Source organism: Phyllobates terribilis, unplaced genomic scaffold, assembly GCF_046119375.1.
Source record: "Phyllobates terribilis strain yellow unplaced genomic scaffold, ASM4611937v1 Scaffold_13__5_contigs__length_258822181, whole genome shotgun sequence".
NCBI classification, from domain to species: domain Eukaryota; kingdom Metazoa; phylum Chordata; class Amphibia; order Anura; family Dendrobatidae; genus Phyllobates; species Phyllobates terribilis.
Genome location: NW_027362773.1, coordinates 4,985,729 through 5,010,203, shown reverse-complemented (window position 1 = coordinate 5,010,203; position 24,475 = coordinate 4,985,729). Strand labels below are relative to the sequence as shown.

General features: G+C 43.1%; 1 protein-coding gene across 2 annotated transcripts in view; it reads right to left on the bottom strand.

The window, feature by feature from the left end:
• The window catches only part of EDC4 (enhancer of mRNA decapping 4), a 555,140-nt gene that overhangs the window by 77,931 nt on the left and 452,734 nt on the right, over positions 1–24,475 (bottom strand). For both annotated transcript variants that reach the window (XM_073657960.1, XM_073657961.1), the window contains one exon: positions 19,386–19,551. In XM_073657960.1, coding sequence (XP_073514061.1) covers positions 19,386–19,551 — 166 coding nt within the window. The remainder of the gene's footprint in view (positions 1–19,385; positions 19,552–24,475) is intronic.

Genomic DNA, 24,475 nt, shown 5'->3' with positions numbered 1-24,475 from the left:
GACTGCCACTCTGGCTTCTTTCCATTCTGTCTGCTTTGCTCTGCTTTGGTTGCTTAGGGCGACGCCCGCCGAACTTCCTGTTTCTTGTAGCTGTTGCAGACACACCCCTAATGAGTCCTCAGCCTATTGCTGTCTGTCACCTGGTATTTAAACCAGCTCCTCCTTGGAATCCAGGCCTGAGCATCTCATTCTGTCAGTTGGCTTCTTGTCACTGATGTGCCAGGTCCTGTTTGTGTTTCCTGCCTTGCGGTATCAGTTCCCGTGTCAGAACTGTGTCCTGTCTGTGCACTCTAGCCAGCTGTCTTTCTGCCTTTCCTGGAGGCTGTATTTCCAGGCCCATGTGAACACGCTCCTAGCCTGTTCGTTTCTGCCTCTGGGGGCCGCATACCCAGACTCGCTCCTGTATCTTGCTTCAGTAACTGTTCTTGTCTGAACTGTCTTCTAGCTTCTTTCCTGTTTTGTCTTTGTTTGCTCCCTTTTTCTGCAGTGTCTGAACCAGCACTTGGCTTTACCTAGGCTCGTTCCTGCATTTTGTTGCAGTAACTGTTCTCGTCTGAACAGTCTCCTAGCTTCTTACCTGTTTTGTCTTTATGTCCATTTGCTCCCTTTTTCTGCAGTGTCTGAACCAGAACTTGGCTTTACCTAGGCTCGTTCCTGCATTTTGTTGCAGTAACTGTTCTTGTCTGAACTGTCTCCTAGCTTCTTACCTGTTTTGTCTCTATGTCCGTTTGCTCCCTTTTTCTGTAGAGTCTGAACCTGCACCTAACTTCTACTCATTGTCATTTTATTTCCGTTTGTGAGTTGGAGTCCTTTCGCTACTTCTTTGCAAGTACCTTGTGTGTATCTGATTCTGCCTTTCTTTTCCAGTCTGTTCTGTGTGTACAGAGCCCTGTCCCCTTTGCTTTGTCTTTGTTTACCGCTCTGACGGTTCCTGCCCGCTCAGCCTTGTCCACCGCGTCTGCGGTTTCGCTCTGCTCAGCCTTGTCTACCGCGTCTGCGGTTTCGCTCTGCTCAGCCTTGTCTACCGCGTCTGCGGTTTCGCTCTGCTCAGCCTTGTCTACCGCGTCTGCGGTTTCGCTCTGCTCAGCCTTGTCTACCGCGTCTGCGGTTTTGCTCTGCTCGGCCTTATCTACCGATAGATAGGTGCGGTAGATAAGGCCGAGCAGAGCAAAACCGCAGACGCGGTAGACAAGGCTGAGCAGAGCGAAACCGTAGACGCGGTAGACAAGGCCGAGCAGAGCTTTGCTCTGCTTGATTACCGCATCTGCGGCTCTGAACCCGGTTCTAAGTCTGTACTGGACCCTACCCAGCCTGCGCTCCAGCCTGCTTGTTCCTGTATTCCCTGGTGTGGGTCAACAGCCGTGTCCGGGGTCTGACCTGGAGTAGCACCTGGTCCCTCTGCAAGGTTCCTCTCTGGTGCACTGGCGTCGTATGCCATCGTGCGACCTTGGTCAGATCGGGCAGAAACTTAGTTACGCCCCTCCAGGCACTCTCCGGTTCATGGCACAGTGGAATCACTAATCACGCACACGCCAGTCAGTCCGGGCGTGTGCATTACAAAGAGATGTATCTGCTGCTAGAACTCTAATCTGAGCTGCTGTTAACCTGCGATTTCTGAGGCTGGTGAGTCGGATAAACTTATCCTCAGAAGCAGAGGTGACTCTTGGTCTTCCTTTCCAGGGGCGGTCCTCATGTGAACCAGTTTCTTTGTATTGCTTGATGGTTTTTGCAACTGCACTTGGGGACACTTTCAAAGTTTTCCCAATTTTTCACACTGACTGACCTTCATTTCTTAAAGTAATGATGGCCACTCGTTTTTCTTTACTTAGAATTTGTATTATGGCAAGAAAAAAGCAGCTAACAGTCTATTCAGTAGGACTATCAGCTGTATATCCACCTGACTTCTGCACAACACAACTGATGGTCCCAACCCCATTTATAAGGCAAGAAATCCCACTTATTAAACCTGACAGGGCACACCTGTGAAGTGAAAACCATTTCCGGTGACTACCTCTTGAAGCTCATCAAGAGAATGCCAAGAGTGTGCTAAGCAGTCATCAAAGCAAAAAGTGGCTACTTTGAAGAACCTAGAATATAAGACATATTTTCAGTTGTTTCACACTTTTTTGTTAAGTATATAATTCCACATGTGTTAATTCATAGTTTTGATGCCTTCAGTATGAATGTACAATTTTCATAGTCATGAAAATACAGAAAAATCTTTAAATGAGAAGGTGTGTCCATACTTTTGGTCTGTACTGTATATATACATACATACATACACACACACACGCACGCACACAGTGGGGTGAAAAACTGTTTGCCCCCTTCCTGATTTCTTATTCTTTTGCATGTTTGCCACGCTTAGATGTTTTAGATGAGAATTTAAAATATTTGACAAAGATAACACAAGTAGACACGAAATGCAGAGATAATAATGAGAAAGAATGTTTTAAGGCATTTTTATTACTTATTGCAAAGTCAAAACTTTACATACACTAAGATTACTATGCCTTTAAACAATTCTGAACTGCCCATATGATGATGTCATGTGTTTGGAAGCTGAAGAAGATGAAGTTAAAATGTAACTTTTTTGGCATAATGACCATCGTTACGCTTGGAGAAAAAAGGGAGAAGCTTGGAAGCCTAAGAACACCATCCCTACTGTGAAACACAGAGGTGGCAGCATCATGTTGTGGTGTGGTTTTGCTGCAGGAGGGACTGGTGCACTTCACAAAATAGATGGCATCATGAAAAAAGAAGATTATGTGGCAATACTGAAGCAACATCTCAAGACATCAGCCAGGAAGTTAAAGTTTGGGCGGAAATGGGTCTTCCCAGAAGAGAGACATACAGCCAAACCAGAATTCACACTTCGCACTGACGAGGGGCAGTAGCCCGAAACACAGTGTCTGCAAATTGAGTTTTTGGTTCTGGCTTATATCCGAAGTCATGTGATAAGGCTCGTTAAAGGTTCACTATTGACTTTTAGGATTGCTACTTCCTGTAGGTGGCACTAGAGTTCTAGTCCTCTTCCTCTCTGTGAAGATACAATTTGCAGTATTTTATATAAATAGCACTCAGCTTAAGTGAATACACCCTTTATCAGTTGATTATATACACAGTGCTCAGAATAATTTGAGTGCAGCCCCTGTATTATCAGTACATTATATATACAGCGCTTGGGGGCTTGGCCTAGTCGGACATGTGAGCAGACTTGTGGCAGAAGAGCTCCTGGGATAACTAGCCTGCCGGAGGATCCACTGGGCTTCATAAAAAGCGGTGTTACCCCTTCTATACACTTCCTAGCACTTACTGGTGTGCAAAGGAAATGCGATTATGGCCGGAAGGGATGGAGGCATCCAAGATGGCGCTGGCTCCTCTGCAAAAGGTACAAGAGCAGGAAAGTCAGTGGCTGCAAGTGCAGCACTGAGGCTGGCTGCCTTTGCTAGAGTTCCAGGCACAGGAGCCTGCACTGGCAATGAGGCACATATACGGATCATGGAGATGTCTAATCACTTCTGTGGCGGTCAAAGGAATTTAATAACACTGATGAATATGACTCTTTAAGTTCCTGCGCCCCAAATCCTCAACCAGAAATCATTGCTTTCCACCAAAATGCAGATCATCACATTACTGAGACCACGATAAAGAATGTTTTCACGGCTGTGACACAGTATGGATCTGCTTTAGCCTCACTTAACAATCAGATGGGAGAGATCAAAGAGGAACTTCCCTATATGAGGCAGGGGTTACAAAAAGTTAATGACCACACTACAGCAGCAGAGGGCAGAATTGGTGATCTGGAGTATAAACAGCCTCAAATAATCCAGGACAGTCAGATACATGACAAACAGATCATGGCCATACTAGCTAAGACAGATGATTTGGAGAAGAGACTCAGGCGAAATATTAAGAGTGATTAGTGTCCCTGAAAAAAGAGAGCAAAAATCTGAATGAGTACTTTGAGACATGGTTACATTCTCTGTTTGGAACGGATTGCCTGTCTGCCTTGTTTGCTATGCAAAGGGCACACAGGGTGCCAAACCGACCACTGCCACCAGGGGCTCTTCCACGTCCAGTATTAATAAAGCTGCTGCACTACAAAGACAGATGTCATCTTTAAGGCTGCCCGTGATAAAGGGGACATTTCTATTAACGTCAAAGAATTTCCTTTTTACGGATTACTCCACTGAAGTTTCAAAATGTAGGGCACAGTTTCTTGATGAAAAACGAAGGCTGCGTAGTCTGCAAACCTCATACTCCATGATTTACCCTGCGAAATTTAGAGTGACGGCTCTGGGAGAGACTTTTTTTTTTTTTTAACATCTGACAGATGCACTCCGTTGGATTGATCTGAATGAGCAGAGGGTCCGTCACAATCAGTAACTTTGAACCTGGATAATTAAAGATATATGCCATTGGAGTTTCCCGATTGAATACTGGGGCCTTTACTGCCTAGCCTACGGCCCAGTGGACACGACTATCCTGAGCTATATCCGAATATTGCAGGCCCTCAGGAAGTGTTTAACTCTTTTCGTTTTAGATTGATTGTTTGATTGCCTTGTATACAGCTACAGGATGGACTGGTGCCTTTCTTCATCCAGATTGAATGGATGGAATAATGTTTGCTCGTTTAAATGTGTTTGTGGGGTTTTTGTTTCTATAACTTGCTGATTGGTCCAGCAAATACCAGCGGTCAGGTCAACTAAGTGGAAATACTGTAAAGAGGGTTATAAAAGGGAAGAGAAAGATGAGATACCGTACAAGTCACCTGTATTTTTCAATCCTTATATGACTAGATATTATGGCTGATAAAGTAAAATTCCTTTCATGGAATGTTAGAGGTCTGGGGGACTCCTTAAAGAGAGGAGTGGTCATGGAATATATCCGGGATCACCTGCCTGCAGTGGTGTGTCTGCAGGAAACGCACTTTGGGAAAAACAGTGTTGTGGGCATGAAATATTCATGGATAGGCCACAGCTTTCACTCTACCTCCTCCACATATTCTAGGGGGGCTAGCATCCTAGTACATAGGACTATCCCTTTTGAACTAATTGATTCCAAGATATATGGAGAAGGCAGATTTGTGGGCATCCACTGTAAAATATTCACAAAAGAAATTCTACTTGTGGCAGTCTATGTTCCTACTCCATATAACAACATTACTTTGAAAAATATTGCTTCACTAATGAATAAGATACCAGAACTTCCAGTCCTTTGCATGGGAGATTTCAATAATGTTGTTCATCCCTTTTGGGATAGATATAAAAAAGACACTGGTACAAAAACTGCCCCCATAACTAAGTTTAGAGAAATACTATCAGAACTATCGTTAGCGGACATATGGTGTATCAAATATCCCAACTCTAGACAATTTTCTTGCTAATCCAAGACACATAAAATATTTTCGAGTATTAATATGGTATTGGGCACAGAACATATTTCCCCCTTGGTAAAAACAGTGGAATATTTGCCCAGAGCGCCATCAGATCATTCACCCTTGCTGACTACTCTTTTTTTTACCCAGGCCACTAGATTCTCTGACTATGTGGGCCATGAATCCCTTCTGGCTTCAAATTATAGATATTCCGCTGATCACATGTACCTTAGAACACTATTTAAGGAAAATGAAAAACGAGTGTCGCAAAACTCATTATGGGATACCATGAAAGCGTGCTTACGAGGAGTCTTAATACGGGCCATTAACAGATCCAAAACTAAGACAAAACAGTTCGGGGAGGTTTTTACGGGATAGAGTTGGATCTACAGAAGAGAAATTTGTACTAACCGGTGGAAAAGAGGACCTGATGGAGTGCGGAGAGGCACAAGAAGCTTACACCACACATATCAAGGAAAAAGCTAAAAATAAAAGCATGTTTCCCCAGACACACTTCTTTAGGAGGGGGAGAAGGCAGGACACTTACTGGCCGTGATAGAAAGAGCCCAAATGGGGAGTTCTTTAATTGGTGCTTTGAAAGACAAGGAAGGAGTGGTAGTAAACAAGACTGACCAGATCTCAAACACTGCTAGAATTTTATAAAGATTTATATACATCCAAACCGCAATTTAATAAAGAACAGATCGTATCCTACTTGAGGGAAATCAAACTACCGACATTCAGCGGTAAAGGTCAAGAATTTTTAAATAGACCACTACAGCTGGAGGAGTTACAAATGGCAGTAGCCTCTATGGCTAATAAATCACCAGACCTGACGGGCTTCCCATACAAATATAGAAGAAATTTAGAAATATACTACTTCCCCACTTACTGGCTACCTTCGAGGAAGCGGTAAGGAGGAGAGCCCTACCCCATTTAATGCAAGAGGCGGTGATAGTAGTCATACCTAAGCCAGGTAAAGACCCTTTAATCCCTGACTCATACAGCCCCATATCTTTATTGTCAACTGATGTTAAAATTATTGCGAAGGTTCTGTTGTCTAGATTAAATACAGTAATTTCCACAGTAATTCATACTGATCAGTCAGGCTTCATGCCTGCTAGATCCACAGCTGGTAATATCCGGAGATTGTTTCTTAATCTTCAATTGCTGGAGGATGGTGATGGGCACAGAGCTGTATGTTCTCTGGACGCCGCTAAGGCGTTCGATTCTGTTGAGTGGGAATATTTATGAGAGGTGTTGGAAAAGTTTGGTATAGGACCTAGATTTATGTCAATGCTGTATGATTGGCCGGAGGCTAGAATACGGGTAAATGGACACCTCTCCCGTCTTTTGGACTGAGTAGGGGTACGCGGCAGGAGTGCCCGTTGCCCCCCCCCCGCTCTTTGCATTGGCCATTGAACCTCTGGCATCGCTTATCAGGGTTTCGTAGAGGGAATAGTGAAGAGAAGGTTGCTTTAAACGCTAACGACACTTTACACTATTATTTCTGGCTAAAACTTCTGAGTCCCTTCCTATAGCAATGGAAACTATATAAACATTTGGAAAATACTCTAAAGATAAACTGGAGCAAATCAGTCATACTTTGATTGAATAATACAGATGAGAACGCTTCCCACTACATTAATTCGGGTTTACAAGTGATATCGGAGTTTAAATATTTAGGCATCAATATATCGGCAAAAATAAATGATTATGAGAAGTTGAATCTTGACACAATCTTAATTAAATCTAAAGGTAAACTGAGCCGTGCTAACTTGGTCAAAATGATCTGGATGCCACAATTAATGAATGTTCTACACAGCTCCCCAATATGGACAAATCGGAGATTTTTCTTTAAAATCAGCCAGGAGCTTAGAAAATTAATATGGGGCGAACAGACTCCAAGAACTAAACTGGAAACATTGCAAAGAAGCAAAACAATGGGAGGGCTTGCAGTTCATAACCCATGGGTATATTATGTGGCATCTCAGCATCAACATATCCGGGGATAGGACGACCCTAGGGGAGAGGGAGCTCAACGTACGTTGCTACAGCATTATTTCTAATCAGATAAACTCTATGAGGTATTGGAGGCACATAAGTTTGGGACACTTGGAGGCAAAATAAAGACACTGCTGTTATGTCACAAACTTTGAGGGACGGTGAAAAAATTACAAGGCAATATAAGGTTTTTCGCAATTTACTTCATTATGGAACACTCCATGGATTCCAAATCTATACCAGCTGGTGGGATTTGGCTCTTGGAGTTCCAAGGGTTTAAACAGACTTAATCAAGTGATGATAGGAGATGTGATTAAGGAATTCTCACAGATCTAAAACGAATATGAGTTACCTCACTCTGAAATCTACAAATAATTAAAATTCAGGCACGCATATCGGGCGGAAAGCATTGTTCTGGAAGGGTGGCTAACCCGAAACTAAATATTACAGAGAATAGCTAATTTACATAGTTCTCGTGGACTGATATCATTACTTTATAACATTCTTTTAGACATTATATTGACAAACCAGCCGATACGAGCAAAAGAGAAATGGGAGAGTGTAAAGAAAACCATAGAGGAAAATCACTGGTCAGATATACTGGAAAGAGTTCCACAGCTGTCTTTAAGTGACTCCCATAGACTGACCCATATATACAGTGGGCACGGAAAGTATTCAGACCCCTTTAAATTTTTCACTCTTTGTTTCATTGCAGCCATTTGGTAAATTCTAAAAAGTTCATTTTTTTCTCATTATAGTACACTTTGCACCCCATCTTGACTGAAAAAAAAACAAATGTAGACATTTTTGCAATTTTATTAAAAAAGAAAAACTGAAATATCATATGGTCATAAGTATTCAGACTCTTTGCTCAGACACTCATATTTAAGTCACATGCTGTCCATTTCCTTGTGGTCCTCCTTGAGATGGTTCTACTTCTTCATTGGAGTCCAGCTGTGTTTAATTAAACTGATAGGACTTGAACTGGAAAGGCACACATCTGTCTATATAAGAGCTCACAGTGCATGTCAGACCAAATGAGAATAATGAGCTCAAAGTAACTGTCCAAGGAGTTCAGAGACAGGATTGTGACAAGGCACAGATCTGGCCAAGGTTACAAAAGAATTTCTGCATTACTCAAGGTTCCTAAGAGTACAGTGGCCTCCATAATCTTTAAATGGAAGAAGTATGGGACCATCAGAAGTCTTTCTAGACATGGCCGTCCAGCCAAACTGAGCAATCATGGGAGAAGAGCCTTGGTGAGAGAGGTAAAGAAGAACCCCAAGATCATTTTGGCTGAGCTCCAGAGATGCAGTAGGGACATGGGAGAAAGTTCCACAAAGTCAACTATCACTGCAGCCCTCCACTAGTCGGGCCTTTATGGGAGAGTGGCCCGACGGAAGCCTCTCCTCAGTGCAAGACATTTGAAAGCCCGCATAGAGTTTGCTCAAAAACACATGAAGGACTCCCGACTATGAGAGGTAAGATTCTCTGGTCTGATGAAACGAAGATAGAACTTTTTGGTGATAATTTTAAGCGGTATGTGTGGAGAAAACCAGGAACTACTCATCACCTGCCCAATACAATCCCAACAGTGAAACATGGTGGTGGCAGCATCACGCTATGGGGGTGTTTTTCAGCTGCAGGAACAGGATGACTGGTTGCAATTGATGGGAACATGAATGTGGCTAAGTACAGAGATATCCTGGATGAAAACCTCTTCCTTAGTGCTCTGGACCTCAGAATTGGCCGAAGGTTCACCTTCCAACAAGACAATGACTCTAAGCACACAGGTAAAATAACAAAGGAGTGGCTTCAGAACAACTGTGTGACCATTCTTGACTGGCCCAGCCAGAGCCCTGACCTAAACCCAACTGAGCATCTCTGGAGAGACCTGAAAGTGGCTGTCCACCAACGTTCACCATCCAACCTGATGGAACTGGAGAGGATCTGCAAGGAAGAATGGCAGAGGATCCCCAAATCCAGGTATGAAAAACTTGTTGCATCATTCCCAAGAAGACTCATGGCTGTACTAGCTCAAAAGGGTGCTTCTACTCAATAATGAGCAAAGGGTCTGAATACTTATAACCATGTGATATTTCAGTTTTTCTTTTTAAGTAAATTGGCAAAAATTTCTACATTTCTGTTTTTTTTCACTCAAGATGGGGTGCAGAGAGTACTTTAATGAGGAAAAAAAATGAACTTTTTAAAATTTACCAAATGGCTGCAATGAAACAAAGTGAAAAATTTAAAGGGGTCTGAATACTTTACGTACCCACTGTATGTGATACACCAGGCATACAGGACACCTCAATTCCTATTTAACATAGGATTTCGTTCAAGTCCCCATTGTCCTAGATGCAAAACTAACATAGAAAATTTGCTTCATATGAAGTGGACTTGTCCTAACCTGGTGTCCTTTTGGAAGAGTGTTGTAGCAATTATTAATAGGGTTTATTCAATTGACGTAGAGCTTTCACCATTAGTATGTATACTGGGATATGTTGAAGATCCGACTATTGAGAAGTACGGAAAAATTAGGGCGGCACGTATGTTATATATGGCAAGAAAATTGATAGCCCAAAAATGGATAGCAGACCAGGAGCCTATGATATCAGAATTTATTGATAAAGTTAACTGGCTAGTAAATTTAGAAAAAGGCATATACCTAAAAAGAGATGCTATCTCTAAATTTAACAAGATATGGGGTCTATGGATTGATGGCTCTGGTTTGACATCTAGGTACCTGAGGAGATTTTGCCTCGGCTTGCTTGCAGTTACGTTTATATGATGCCTCAAATCCAATTTCTTAGAAATTTAATAAAAATGTTATTAGTACTTCCACAAGTTATATGTAATTGGATTGACTATTGTTACTATGTTCAACTATATGTTCATCTAATTATGCTGGTTTTGCAGAGCCAGGATGTATAAATAACTCAGGTTTAATGCTTCTTAAGGTTGGGGGTGAAGAACTATGTTTCTCCAATGTTTGTCCTGTTGTTTTTCTTATTTTTACCTTTGTGAAAATCTTTATATAAAAATCATTAAAAAACAATTGATTTAAAAAATGATATATACAGCGCTTAGCATAAGTGAGTACACCCCTATATTATCAGTACATCTGATGCTGGACACGTCCTTCTGACTGAAACCAGGATGGGCGGTGCAAGCACAGTGTGGCTCCGGAGTCAGCGCGTACGCATACCACACTTCGGTGCCATTTTATTGAAGACACTGGGAGCAAATTCGTAGACACAGTGTCTTTAAAATGGAGCTGGATATTGCAGGATGCGTACGCACAAATTTATTGAAGAATTCTACTTACACGTCAACATAGCAGTGCGAATACGCCGGCCATCACCATTATATTTATACCTTTGGCCGGCACGTGCGCCGTTCTATTGAAGACACTGTACAGTATATGCAAATTCGCAGACAAAGTGTCTTAAAAAATGGCTCAGGATAGCGAGGTATGCGCACATGCTCTCTCCGGCGCCATTAATAATATTAAAAATGTACCAATAAAAATAATCGCCACCAGGGCGTAGAACGGGTTCAATAGCTAGTCTAGATACATAGGGACCAGTTAGATATTTATATTGTTAGGCAGGTGGGCGATATTGGATGTGTGTGATTAGGTAATGTGGGTGGTATATCATTAGGTAATCGTGGGTTTGAATGTGTGGCATTACTGTATTAGTGATGTAGTACCAACATATGGGTATATATATACCGTATTTTTCGGCCTTGATACACTTTTTTCCTTCAAAATTTTGGAGGAAAGTGGGGGGCTGCATCTTATAGTCCAGATAATACATTGTGAATGGTGGGGTGGGGGGGGCAGCAGCGGCGGAGTGGGGCACAGGCAGCAGCCGGCTGCTGCGGCTTGACTATCCTGTGTGCCCTCTACTAAAGAGAATGAATATTCACTCCTTTCCATGACCATGGGAGAGAAGAGGAGTGAATAATCATTTTCTTTAAAGGACAGATTCCTTTTAATAGCGCACACTGTCAGTCTCAGCCGCAGCTTCCTGTAGCGGCTCGGCGATCCGGTGTGCCCGCTTTTAGAGTATGAATATTCACTCCTCCCCACTCCCATGAGCGTGGAGAGAATATTCAATCTCTTTAGTAGCGGGCTCACGTAATCCCCAAGCCGCAGCTGAGATTGACAATGCGTGCTAATAAAATAATTATTCACTCCTTTCCAAGCCCATAGTCCTGGCGTGGAGAGGAGATAATATCCCCGCAGCTCACCTCAGTGTCTGAGGGCACATGGTAGTGATGTCAGCTACTGGCAGAAAAGGACGCTGGAACAGAGGGAAAGAAGAGAATTGTTTATTTTTTCATGTGTGCAGTACACGCATACCAGGATAGGGAAGGGGAGCCATGTATACCAGGATGGGGGCCATTCTTACCAGGATTGGGGATGAGGGGGCCATGCATACCAGGATAGGGATGGGGAGCCATGTATACCAGGATGGGGGCCATTCTTACCAGGATGGGGATGAAGGGCCATGCATTCCAGGATTGGGTATGAGGGGGCCATGCATTCCAGGATTGGGTATGAGGGGACCAGGATGGGGATGTGGAGCCATGTATACCATGATGGAGGGCCATTCTTACCAGGCTGGGGAAGGGGGGCCATGCATACCAGGATGGGGATGAGTTGTGCCATGCATATCAGAATAGGGATGAGGGGTGCCATGGATACCGGGTATGTCTTATGGTCCGGTGCGTCATATTGTCTGAAAAAGACGGTATACATATTTATAGTAGCCAGCTTGGGCAGAAATATATATGTATGTGACAGACTGCAGACTTGTGTGTAATAAATATGCTTTATTGATACACTGCTTAGTCTCACTTAATATATAGCATAAGGAACAGATAGTGTTAAGGCATTACTAATATTTGTATATTCATTATTAATAGTCAAGTTGGACATTAATTATTATCGGACCTCAATAAAGGTGGATAAGTCCCTCCTTCAATAACTAGATTTTGAAGGAAAATTTTTAACCCTATTTCACCTATATATCATTCTGCTCCACCTCTTCTCTGTACATAGATCATACTGCATGTACAATGTGACCGGTTCCTTTTAACGTTGTCTATTTCCTGGTGTCTTTAATTCTGAGAAACACAGACCGATAATTATCTGTCATGCAGTATCATCAGGGAGACACCTGATTGGCTCCAAATTTTTTCTGCAGCAGGACAAAGACTCCAACACACAGCCAATGTTATTAAAAACTATCTTTTGGGTAAAGACTAACAAGGAGACCTGGAAATGATATAACAATCACACAGCCCTGTTCTCAACAACGAATATTTGTGGGATTACATGAAGATAAAGAAGAATTTTCACAAGCCTTCTTCCACAGAATATCTGTGGTTCGTTTTACAAGATGTTTGGAATAACCTCCCGGCTAAGTTCCATCAAAAACTGTGTGCCAGTGTACTTAGAAAAATTGCTGCTGTTTTGTAGGAAAAAACTGGCCACACCAAATATAGCTCTCATTAGATTTGTCTTTTGTTCAGTCACTTTGCATTTCATTAATTGATACAAACTAAACACTTGTTTTTTTAGAGCATTCTTACTTTGCATCAGTTCATTCATACCTGCCTAAAACTTTTTGCATAGTACTGTATACATGGTAATACGTGTTGTTAAATTATTTCATTTTTAAATCCTAAAATGGGTTGTCCACTACTTTTATTATTTGGCCATTCTATTTTTATGTTGAAAATAAGTACAGTGAAGGAAATAATTATTTGATCCCTTTCTGTTTTTGTAAGTTTACCCACTGACAAAGACATGAACAGTCTATAATTTTAAGGGTAGGTTAATTTTAACATTGAGAGATAGAATATCCAAAAAAAACAGTCAAGAAAATCACATTGTATAAATTAGATAATTTTTTTGCATTTTGCAGTGAGAAATAAGTATTTGATCCCCTATAAACCATTATGAGTTCTGGCTCCTACAGACCAGTTAGACACTCCTAATCAACTCGTTACCTGCATTAAAGACAACTGTCTTACATAGTCACCTATACAAAAGACTTCTGTCCGCAGACTCAATTAATCAGTCAGACTCTAACCTCTACAACATGGGCAAGTCCAAAGATCTTTCTAAGGATGTCAGGGATAAGTTCATAGACCTGCACAAAGCTGGAATGGGCTACAAAACCATAAGTAAGACGCTGGGCGAGAAGGAGACAACTGTTGGAGCAATAGTAAGAAAATGGAAGAAATACAAAATGGCTGTCAATCGACATCCATCTGGGGCACCACGCAAAATCTCACCTTGTGGGGTATCCTTGATTATGAGGAAGGTCAGAGATCAGCCTAAAACTGTCACACGCTGTCTAGCGCTGCGTATCTGCGGTCTATTCTAGATGCCACTGTAAATTAAACTGTGAAATTCCCTCTTGTACTGCATGGGTTAATGCCAGTTCTATTGTCGTGTCCTGGTGGATGCGAGTTTCTGTGTGAGTCTCCTCCGCCTAGCCTTTAAGTAGCATCTCCTTCCACCAGGTGGTGCTGCTGATAAGAGTTTCACTCTATACCTGGAAGCTGTGCTGTGCAGTCTTGTTTGTTTGTGCCGCTGAAGTCCTTTCCTTTGAGATTGCAGTACCTTTGTTCTGTGGAGGGAGGTGAGGGGGATTAGCGCAGGGCTTGTGGAGGAGTTAGGGCTTAGGGTGGAGACCCGAACCTTCTTACCATCAGAGATACCTTCGGGGTCAGGGCTATTTAGGGTTCCCAGTCTAGGGACAGACTAGTTTTCCCTGCCATTTCCTCACCAGTATTCCCACTAAGCCGTGACAAAAACTACACAGGGGAAAACATGTTAATGATCTCAAGGCAGCTGGGACCACAGTCACCAAGAAAACCATTGGTAACACATCAAGCTTTAAAGGTTTAAAATCCTGCAGTGCCCTCAAGGTCCCCCTGCTCAAGAAGGCACATGTGCAGGCCCATCTGAAGTTTGCCAATGAACACCTAGATGATTCTGTGAGTTATTGGGAGAAGGTGCTGTGGTCAGAGGAAACAAAAATTGAGCTCTTTGGCATTAACTTAACTCGCCGTCTTTGGAGGAAGAAGAATTATGAGTACAACCCTAAGAACATCATCCCAACCGTGAAGCATGGTGGGGGAAACATTATACTTTGGGGGTGCTTTTCTGCAAAGGGGACAGGACTACTTCACCGCATCAGTGGGGGAATGGATGGAGCCAAGTACCTTAAAATCCTGAGTGACAACCTCCTTCCCTCCGCCAGGACATTGAAAATGAGTCGCAGCTGGGCCTTCCAGCAAGACAATGACCTTGGTCCCTGGGGTGGAATGGGGAGAGGGAAAGTGCGCGGTGGATGCTGGGTGTGACGCGAGGAGTAACCCCGCCCACAGCCCAGAATCCAACGTGGAACGCAGAAGAGAGACCCCGAACTGCATCCTGAACATGACGTGACATCAGCGGATGTCAGAGTCGGCTGCAGTCGGGGGTCACATGATGCCTGTGAGCGGCCAGTGATAGCGCTGCTCACAGGCAGTAACTGCAAAGCAAGGTATTTACAAAGATACTTATTTTCAACATAAAAATAGAATGTCCAATTATTAACCCCTTTAAAGCCCATGACGTATTAATACGCGTCTGTGCCCTGGGACTTAAGAGCCTGACCCATATTAGTACGTCATATCTTTAATGCGGCACAGCGACCGAAGTTGCGGTGATCGCATTAAATTTCCGGCGCCATCTTACCTCTGGGTAGATGGCGCCGTCATCCCGGGGTGCGTCGCCGCCCCCCCGCACCAGCAATTGCTGTGATTGGCTGTTCAAATCTCACTCCCCACACATACGTGCGCACATCCAGCAGCCGCCGAGTGTTGATCGGTGACATAGTTCACCAATCCACACTCGTGCTCGCCGTTTGCACCACATACAGTATTTCCTTTTTCCACACACTCTAAATAAAGTACTGACACACATGCACACATACATAACAAAAAATGTCCCGCTCATCCCAAACTCGCTATTCAGCGGAGGCATATGCTTTTCTTGCCTTCGAAACTGACAGCGAGGGCAAGGATCCCACATGTCTTCGTTTTTCTGACTCCTCGTCGTCTTCCTTCTCCTCTTCCTCAGGTGCTGATGGACCGCCCCGCAGTCGTCGCAGGAGAGATGTTCCAGCACTCCCCACTACTGATCCCATATGGACCTCGCCCCCCGAAAATTATGAGCCACCGATTCCTGATTTCGTGGCGGAATCAGGAATCAAGTTTGACACCACCGGCCTCACAGAACTAGACTTTTTCAGTCTTTTTCTCTGAGGATTTTGTAAGCCTCATGGTGGGCCAAACTAATTTATACGCTCATCAATTTTTGGAACAAAACCCCTCTTCATCATTTTCTAACTGGTCTCCTGTAGACGCAGTAGAAATGATGAAGCTTTGGGGCTTGGTCCTTCTTAAGGGGATCCTCAAGAAGCCAGAGCTTCGTCAATACTGGAGTGTTGACGTTTTGTATAACACTCCAGTGTTCCGAATGGTCATGATCCGGAGACGCTTTCAGGCCATCCACAAGTTCTTGCATTACCAAGATAATGCAAGGTGTCCTGCAAGCGATGACCCGAACTTAGATCGTCTTTTCAAAGTTCGGCCGGTCATCGAACACTTCAACAACAAGTTTGCTGAAGTGTACGTGCCCCAAAGGGACATCTGCGTGGATGAGTTCTTAATTGCTTTTAAGGGGTGGCTTGGATTCCGTCAGTACCTGCCCAGTAAGAGGGCAAGATACGGGATCAAGCTGTATAAACTTTGTGAGAGTACCTCAGGGTACACTCACAAGTTAAGAGTTTATGGAGGGAAGGACTCCCATATTGAACCCCCTGAATGCCCCCTGTTCTGGGAGTAAGTGGGAAAATTGTGTGGGACTTGGTGCACCCACTGCTGGATAAAGGTTATCACCTCTAAGTGGATAACTTTTATACAAGTATCCCGCTCTTCAAGTCCCTCTCTTCACGACGTACCGCAGCCTACGGTACTGTTCGCAAAAATCAGAGAGGCCTCCCAAAGATGCTAATTAGGCAACTGCTCAGAAGGGGTGAGAGCAGACCCCAATGTAGCGACCACCTGCTGATGGTCAAGTACAAGCACAAAAGGGATGTCCTTTTCTTGACCACCATACATGGTGAAGGCAGCACCCTCAGCACTGTACGAGGTTCCACTACACAGGTCGCCAAACCAGACTGTGTAGTGGGGTACAACAAGTACATGGGAGGAGTTGATCTCTCTGATTAAGTCCTCCAGCCGTACAGTGCTTTGAGAAAGGCCAAGGTATGGTATAAGAAGCTGGCTGTGCACATTGTACAGATGGCAATGCACAATGCTTTCCTTCTGTCACAATGTGCAGGTCAGACTTCTACGTCGTATCTTCACTTCCAGGAGACAGTTATCAAGGCCCTGATATTTGGCAGCAGTGACGGAGCAGGCCCCAGTACTTCTGGAACTGAAGAACCTCGAATTGTACCAGGCCAGCATTTCCCAGGGGAGATCCCTCAGAGCGGAAAAAAAGGAAAGTCACAAAAGAGGTGCCGAGTGTGATATAAAAGGGGAATACGCAAGGACACCATTTATCAATGTGGCACCTACCCTGACAAACCTGGCCTGTGTATGAAAGACTGCTTCAAAAGGTACCATACTACCATGGACTATTAAATTAATTTCTGATGTATGACAACCTGACGAACACTACACAGCTGACGTAGTGTTCCTCAGGTTGTCATACGTCAGATGTGTAGTGTTCGTCAGATTGTCCTACACAACTGACCCATGACACTACATTATAAAGTTCAAAAATCAGCTACCACTTCCAAATAGGGGGCACTTGTTGGGTATTTCCACTGTTATTACAACTTATGGGGTGCAATTTCTCCTGGTACCCTTGTGAAAATATTTTTTTGGGCATTTTTGTGGAAAAAATGTTTTTTTTATTTTCACAAGTTAACATTATAATTTTCTGTGAAGCACCTTGGGGGTTCAATGGGCGCACCACACATCTAGATAAATTCATTAGGGGTCTAGTTTCCAAAAAGGCGACACTTGTTGGGCATTTCCACTGTTTAGGCACATCAGGGGTTTTGAGAACGTGACATGACGCCCGCAGACCATTCCATCGAAGTCTCCATTCAAAAGCATCACTCCTTCCCTTCCGAGCCCTGACATGAGCCCAAACAGTAGTTTTCACCAACACATGGGGTATCTGCGTACTCAGGAGAAATTGCACAACAACTTTTGGTGTCCTATTTCTCCTAGTACCCTCGTGAAAATAATAATATTGCGGCTAAAAGATCGTTTTTGTGGAAAAAAAATGTGTTTTTTTTTCACGGCTCTACGTCATAAACCTTTGCAAAACACTTGGGGGTTCAAAGTGGGCACCACCAAATCTAAATAAGTTCCTTAAGGGGTATAATTTCCAAAATGGGGTCACTTGTGGGGGGTTTCCACTGTTTAGGCACATCAGGGGCTCTCCAAAAGCGACACGGGGTCCGCTGTCAATTCCAGCGAGTTTTACATTGAAAACGTCAATTGGCGCTCCTTTCCTTCCGAGCCCTGCTGTGTGCTCAAACAATGGTTTTCCCCCCACATATGAGATATCGGCGTACTCAGCAGAAATTGCACAACAACTTTTGGGGTCCAATTTCTCCTGGTACCCTTGTGAAAATTTAAAAAAAATGGGGTCTAAAATAAAATGTTAGTGAAAAAAAGTTAAATATTCATTTTTTCCTTTCACGTTCAATTAATTGGTGTGAAGCACTTGAAGGGTTAATAAAGTTCTTGAATGTGGTTTTGGGCACCTTGATGAGAGCAGTTTTTAGAATGGTGTCACTTTTGGGTATTTCATATAGATACCCCTCAAAGTGACTTCAAATGTGATGTGGTCCCTAAAAAAAATGATTTTGTAAATTTTGTTGTAAAAATGAGAAATCGCTGGTCAACTTTTAACCCTTATAGCTTCCTAATAAAATAAAATTTTGGTTCCAAAATTGTGCTTATGTAAAGTAGACATGTGGGAAATGTTATTCATTAACTATTTTGTGTGACAGGAAAAAATCCTGAGCATTTTGTGCATCGTGGGCACATAGTCTAAAAGTTTTGACCCTGCAGCCCCAACGGTACTCCAGGCCCATTTTTTAAATATCTGGTTAACAATGTAAAAAGTTGCAATTTATAACTTTTTGGAGGAGTGTTATAGGCACTTTTTCACCAGTTTTTGGCATGTACTAGCCCCTTAAAATGTGTAAACTGGTTGATAAATGTGGGTTATTGTACTATAATTTAGGAAACAAGAATAACAAAACTAATTTAGCAGATATTTCACCAATCATTAGTTTTAGGTCATCCATTACTGTACAGAAATAAGTCGTTACAGGTATATATGCTTAACAATATTTTATGATTCTATTCATTATGTATAACTATGCTAGTTGTACAGTGTTTTGCATGCCACTGCTGATACTGTTGAGCATTTTCATGTATCTGATGCTGTAATTTCCAACGATGCCCCTGTTTCTCTTTTACTTCTCCGATCGTGTTACCTCACATGCTGCTCCTCCTGATCAGTGCCATCTTGGCAAAAAAAAAATGCATCAGAGCTGGAGAGAGGATTTCCTGTTACATCTAGCCTTCATCCTTATTACCTACATTTTTTTCTAGATATTTTCACCTATTTCTTAAGCTACAGTAAAATTACAAAAAAAGTTTGACCACTGCATCTTAGTCCCAGGATTATCTATGTGCAGCTGGCAAGGTTGTAGAAGAGAAGATAGCAAGTAACCCATCTTGCATTTCTTGTACAGAGATTTGTGCACACATCATTCAGACACATCACCTTTATGTACATTGGTGGCATAACAATTACCTTTTTTCATTCCAGTACATGCTAGTAAAACCGAATATTTAAAACAGTATATAATCTATTCAAACTCCAAGAACTTACACTCTTGTGTGCCTTGCTTGAAGCTGCTGTTTATTTGCTGAAACATGGACTGACAACCCTTCTCAAAAGCTGGAAGCACAGTATTTTGGAAGGCTTCTCTATAGGCTGTATGAATAGTCACATGAAGTGCATCAGCAACTGATCTACCAATAGCATCTGTGATATTCTGCAAAAGAAAAAAAATTATACACAATTGAGTTTAAAAAAAACACAAAAAAATCCAAGTTAAAATGGGACAGTCTTTGATGCAGTTAACACTTTCAATTTGTTACAATTACAATACTTTACAATTAGTGTTTTTCAAACAAGCCAAAGTTTCACAACTTTTTAAGTGTGCTTTCCAAAATATGAAACTTTTAAAAACATGCTAGAAGAAAATGTTTACTAATTTAATTCACAGTTGATTCTGCTCATTCTGATCTCGAATGCTCCATTAGCATAATAATTTTATTTAGAATGTGCCAATATATTATGCAGCACATTACTTGTTTGTATTATGTGTTTTTCATTTTATAAAAATATCTGATATTTGAAGAAAACATAAAAAATTACCAAATTTTCAAACTTTGTTCGTCTACACCCTTAACCAGATAGTCATAGCACACAAACTAGTTAATATTTGTCATATGTCTACTTGACGTCAACATTATATTTCAAATGTCATTTTATTTCGTTAAGATGATAGAAAGGTTCATTTATCGCCATTTTTTTTTTCAAGAAATTCATTTCTTTTCTGGACTTATTCCATTTCCACTTTGTTACTTTGAGGGGCCTAAATATTGGTAAATCCTAAAAAGTTATACCATTTTAAAACAATTCCTTAAATTATTTAAAACTCCTTTCACAACAATTTATTAACCCTTCAGGTTCTTCAACAGGAATTATTGCAAAATGGAATGAAAATAATAAAAAATATATATTATTTTTACTAAAATGGACTACACAATTTTTTTCCTGAAGCGGAAATATCTCACGTGTGGTAGAAAACTAATGTCTGGGCACACGGCAGGGTCCAGAAGGGAAAAAGTGTTATTTTATTTTTGGAGTGGAAACTTGGCTGGAATAGATTGCAGACACCATGTCTCATTTTCATGGCCCCTTAAGTGCCAAAACAGTAGAATTCCCCAACAAGTGACTATATTTTGAAAACTATACACTGAAGAGATTCACCTAGGAGGGTAGTGAGAATTCTTAATCACACATGTGGACAACATCTGTAGGACTCCGTAAAAGGGAGGCGAGCCCTTTAGATGCTGCTTACGTGAGGGCCTAAGATGCCATCATACCTAGAGGCCATTACTTGGCCTTGGGGTGTCATGGCAACTATTCAAACCTGTAACTGCAACTCTTGGGTCCCAATAGGGTGAAAGAAGGAGTGCTCTCTTCTTCTGTAAACCAACTAGACCGCACCAGCAACCTCTGGGGGGGTTAAACGGCGGCAATCAATGCAAAAAAGATTGGGGCTAATGCATCAAGGTGCTAGCTAAAATACACAGATGATACCTGCTGCATTTTCAACTGTTTGGGGCGGAGAGATATTCAATTAATCTTCAGCTCAGTAAAAAAGGCACACTGGGGATTAAGGGGGTATTCCAATCTTTAAGACTGCATCCCAATATGTAGCAGGTGTAATAATAATATTAGCAAATACCTCCAATTAGAAATGTAGTATAATTCTAAAAGTCGATAACCTATAATAATTTGATAACCTGTGTTACTTACCTCATGTGCAGGGTGGGCATTGAGGTAGCTGGGGTATCCATTGTTATGACCATTTATATACTGAGTTAGTGGTTACTGGACGTAACCCTGGATATCTAAGCCACAGCAATTCGGTAATTTGCTAATGTTAATATTTCACCTACTACATATTGGGATAAGATTTTTGAGATGGGAATACCCCGTTAATGACTACCGTAAAAAGTAAAATCAGTGGTTGTTAAGAGGTTAAAGGAAAGTCCAGTGAAAATAAGTCATCACCTATCCATAGGATAGTTAATAACTTATAGATAAGTCCGATGGCTGGAATACCCAGAGAATGGGGCATTTTAATTCCAATCAGTAACCATACAGAAAGAAAAAAGTGTCTGTAAAGCAGGGGTCTCAAACTCAGCTGGGCATATGGGCCGCACACGGAAAAACATTTAATTTGGGGGGCTGCATTATTTGCATGACAAAGTGACATTTTTAGTGATACCATTTTATTTTCTATACACCTTTTGAACTGGTCCTCATCTTGCAGACATGGTCCCCCATCCAAGTCCCTCATCTTGCAGACATGGTCTCCCATTCAGGTCCCCCATATTGCAGACATGGTCTCCCATTCAGGTCCCCCATATTGCAGACATGGTCTCCCATTCAGGTCCCCCATATTGCAGACATGGTCTCCCATTCAGGTCCCCCATATTGCAGACATGGTCTCCCATCCAGGTCCCCCATATTGCAGACATGGTCTGCCATCCAGGTCCCCCATATTGCAGACATGGTCCCCATCCAGGTCCCCCATATTGCAGACATGGTCCCCATATTGCAGACATGGTCTCCCATCCAGGTCCCCCCATATTGCAGACATGGTCCCCCATATTGCAGACATGGTCTCCCATCCAGGTCCCCCATATTGCAGACATGGTCCCCCATCCAGGTTCCCCATATTGCAGACATGGTCCCCCATCCAGGTCCCCCATATTGCAGACATGGTCCCCCATCCCAGTCCTTATTTTGCTGACATGTCCCCCCCATACTGCGCACAGGGCCAGTCCCCCCCATACTGCGCACAGGGTCCTCGTCCCCCCATACTGCGCACAGGGTCCCCGTCCCCCCATACTGCGCACAGGGTCCCCGTCCCCCCCATACTGCGCGCAGGGTCCAGTTCCCCCATACTGCGCTCAGGGTCCCCGTCCCCCCATACTGCGCTCAGGGTCACCGTCCCCCTAAACTGCGCTCAGGGTCCCCGTTCCCCATACTGCGCTCTGGGTCCTTGTCCTCCCATACTGCGTACAGTGCCCCCCCCCCCATACTGAGCACAGATCCCCTGTGCTGTATTTCACATGACAGGGAAAAAAAAAATTCTCACCTGTCCTCCGTTCCCTCAGAGTCCTTTCTGCACCTGTGGCCCGCAGGCACATAGACCCCATAATGATCGCAGCTCTCTCCAGCAGCCGCCATCAGCGCTATAGTGCAGTGTATTGCCGCGCAGAGACCGGCTCTCTGCGCAGCAATACCAGTGTCAGCCACCGGCCTATCAGAGGCCAGCAGCTGACATCTGCGCATGGCAGTGACGTCATACGCCGCTGCGCTGGGACGCAGATGTCAGCTGCTGGCCTCTGATAGGCCGGCGGCTGACACTGGTATTGCTATGCAGAGAGACGGTCTCTGCGCGGCAATACACTGCATTACAGCGCTGATGTCGGCGGCTGCTGGATAGAGCCACGATCGTTACGGGGTCTATGCGCCTGCGGGCCGCAAGAAGCAGCCGGAGGGGCCGCATGCAGCCCGCGGGCTGCGTGTTTGAGACCCCTGCTGTAAAGCATACACACTTCTGCTCCATTCTATTGTGAATAAAACTGCCCCATTTTGCAGATTACTGGGTGCCCAGTGGTTCAATCCCAAACAATCAATAGGTTATAATATTTTTTTATTTTTATAGCACCAAACATATTCCGCAGCACTTTACAATTTTAGGGGGGCTTGAACAGAAAAAAGACATTACAGAATAAGCATAACTCAGATATTAAAAGGAGTGAGGGCCCTGCTCGCAAGCTTACAGTCTATGAGGAAATAGGGGGGGGACACAAAAGGTAAAATGTACAAATATTGTATAATACAGCCATAATATGCTAAATAGGGTAAGTATATAACACTACATGAACTGGTCTCCAGCCAAAATGTGTATAGTATAGACAGAGGCTATTCAGTGCATGGAAGGTATGAACATGATTTTGAAGAAAATTTTGGTATGTGCCAAACTGGGACCATTAGAAAAGTGTGTTAAGGCAATAGGCCAGTCTAAAGAAATGAGCACGCTTAAGACTGTGGGTATTGGGGATTAATCAAATTGTCCTGGGTCGTGCACTCCAAAGAATTGGCGTGGCATGCATAAAATCCTGGAGACGGGAGTGGGAGGTTCGGATTATGGAGGATTTTAGTTTTAAGCCATTAGCAGAACGGAGGGCGCGGGTAGGGTGTTAGACTGAGACGAGGGAGGAGATGCGTGGCGGTGCTGAATCGTGGAGAGTTTTGTGGGTAAGAGTGATAAGTTTATATTGAACTTTATATTGGATGGGCAACCAATGCAATGAATGGCACAGGGAAGAGGCATCAGTGTAGCGGTTGGCGAGGAATATGATCCTGGCTGCTGCGTTCAGGATGGATTGGAGAAGGGAGAGTTTAGTAAGAGGGAGACCGATTAGTAGAGAGTTGCAGTAGTCCAGAAAAGAATGAATAAGAGCTACAGTAAGAGTTTTTACTGAGTCAAAAGGTAAAAAAAGTTCTGATTCTAGAGATATTTTTGAGGTGTAGATGACACAAGCGAGCAAGTGATCTGATGTGAGGAGTGAAGGAAAGATTTGAATCAAATATGACCCCACAACAGCGGGCTTGTTGCTGGAAAGTAATGGTGGAGCCCTGAACAGGAATGGAAATATTGGGGACAGGTAGGTTAGTGGAGAGAGGAAAAACGAGTAGTTCAGTTTTAGAAAGATTCAATTTTAGACAGAGGGAGGACATAGTGTTAGAGACAGTGGAAAGACAATCACTGGTATTTTGTAATAATGCAGGGGTGATGTCTGGAGAAGAGGTGTATAATTGGGTGTCATCGGCATAGAGATGGTACTGAAAACCGAATCTTTTGATTGTTTGTCCAATAGGAGCAGTGTATAAGGAGAAAAGACGGGGGTTTAGGACTGATCCTTGAGGAACTCCGACAATAAGGGGAAGGGGAGAGGAAGAGGAGCCAGCAAAAGACACAGTGAAGAAGCGGTCAGAGAGGTAGGAGGGGAACCAGTATAGAACAGTGTCACTGGGGCCAATAGAGTGGAGCATAGCGAGCAGGATCTGGTGATCCACAGTGTCGAATGCTGCCGAGAGATCTA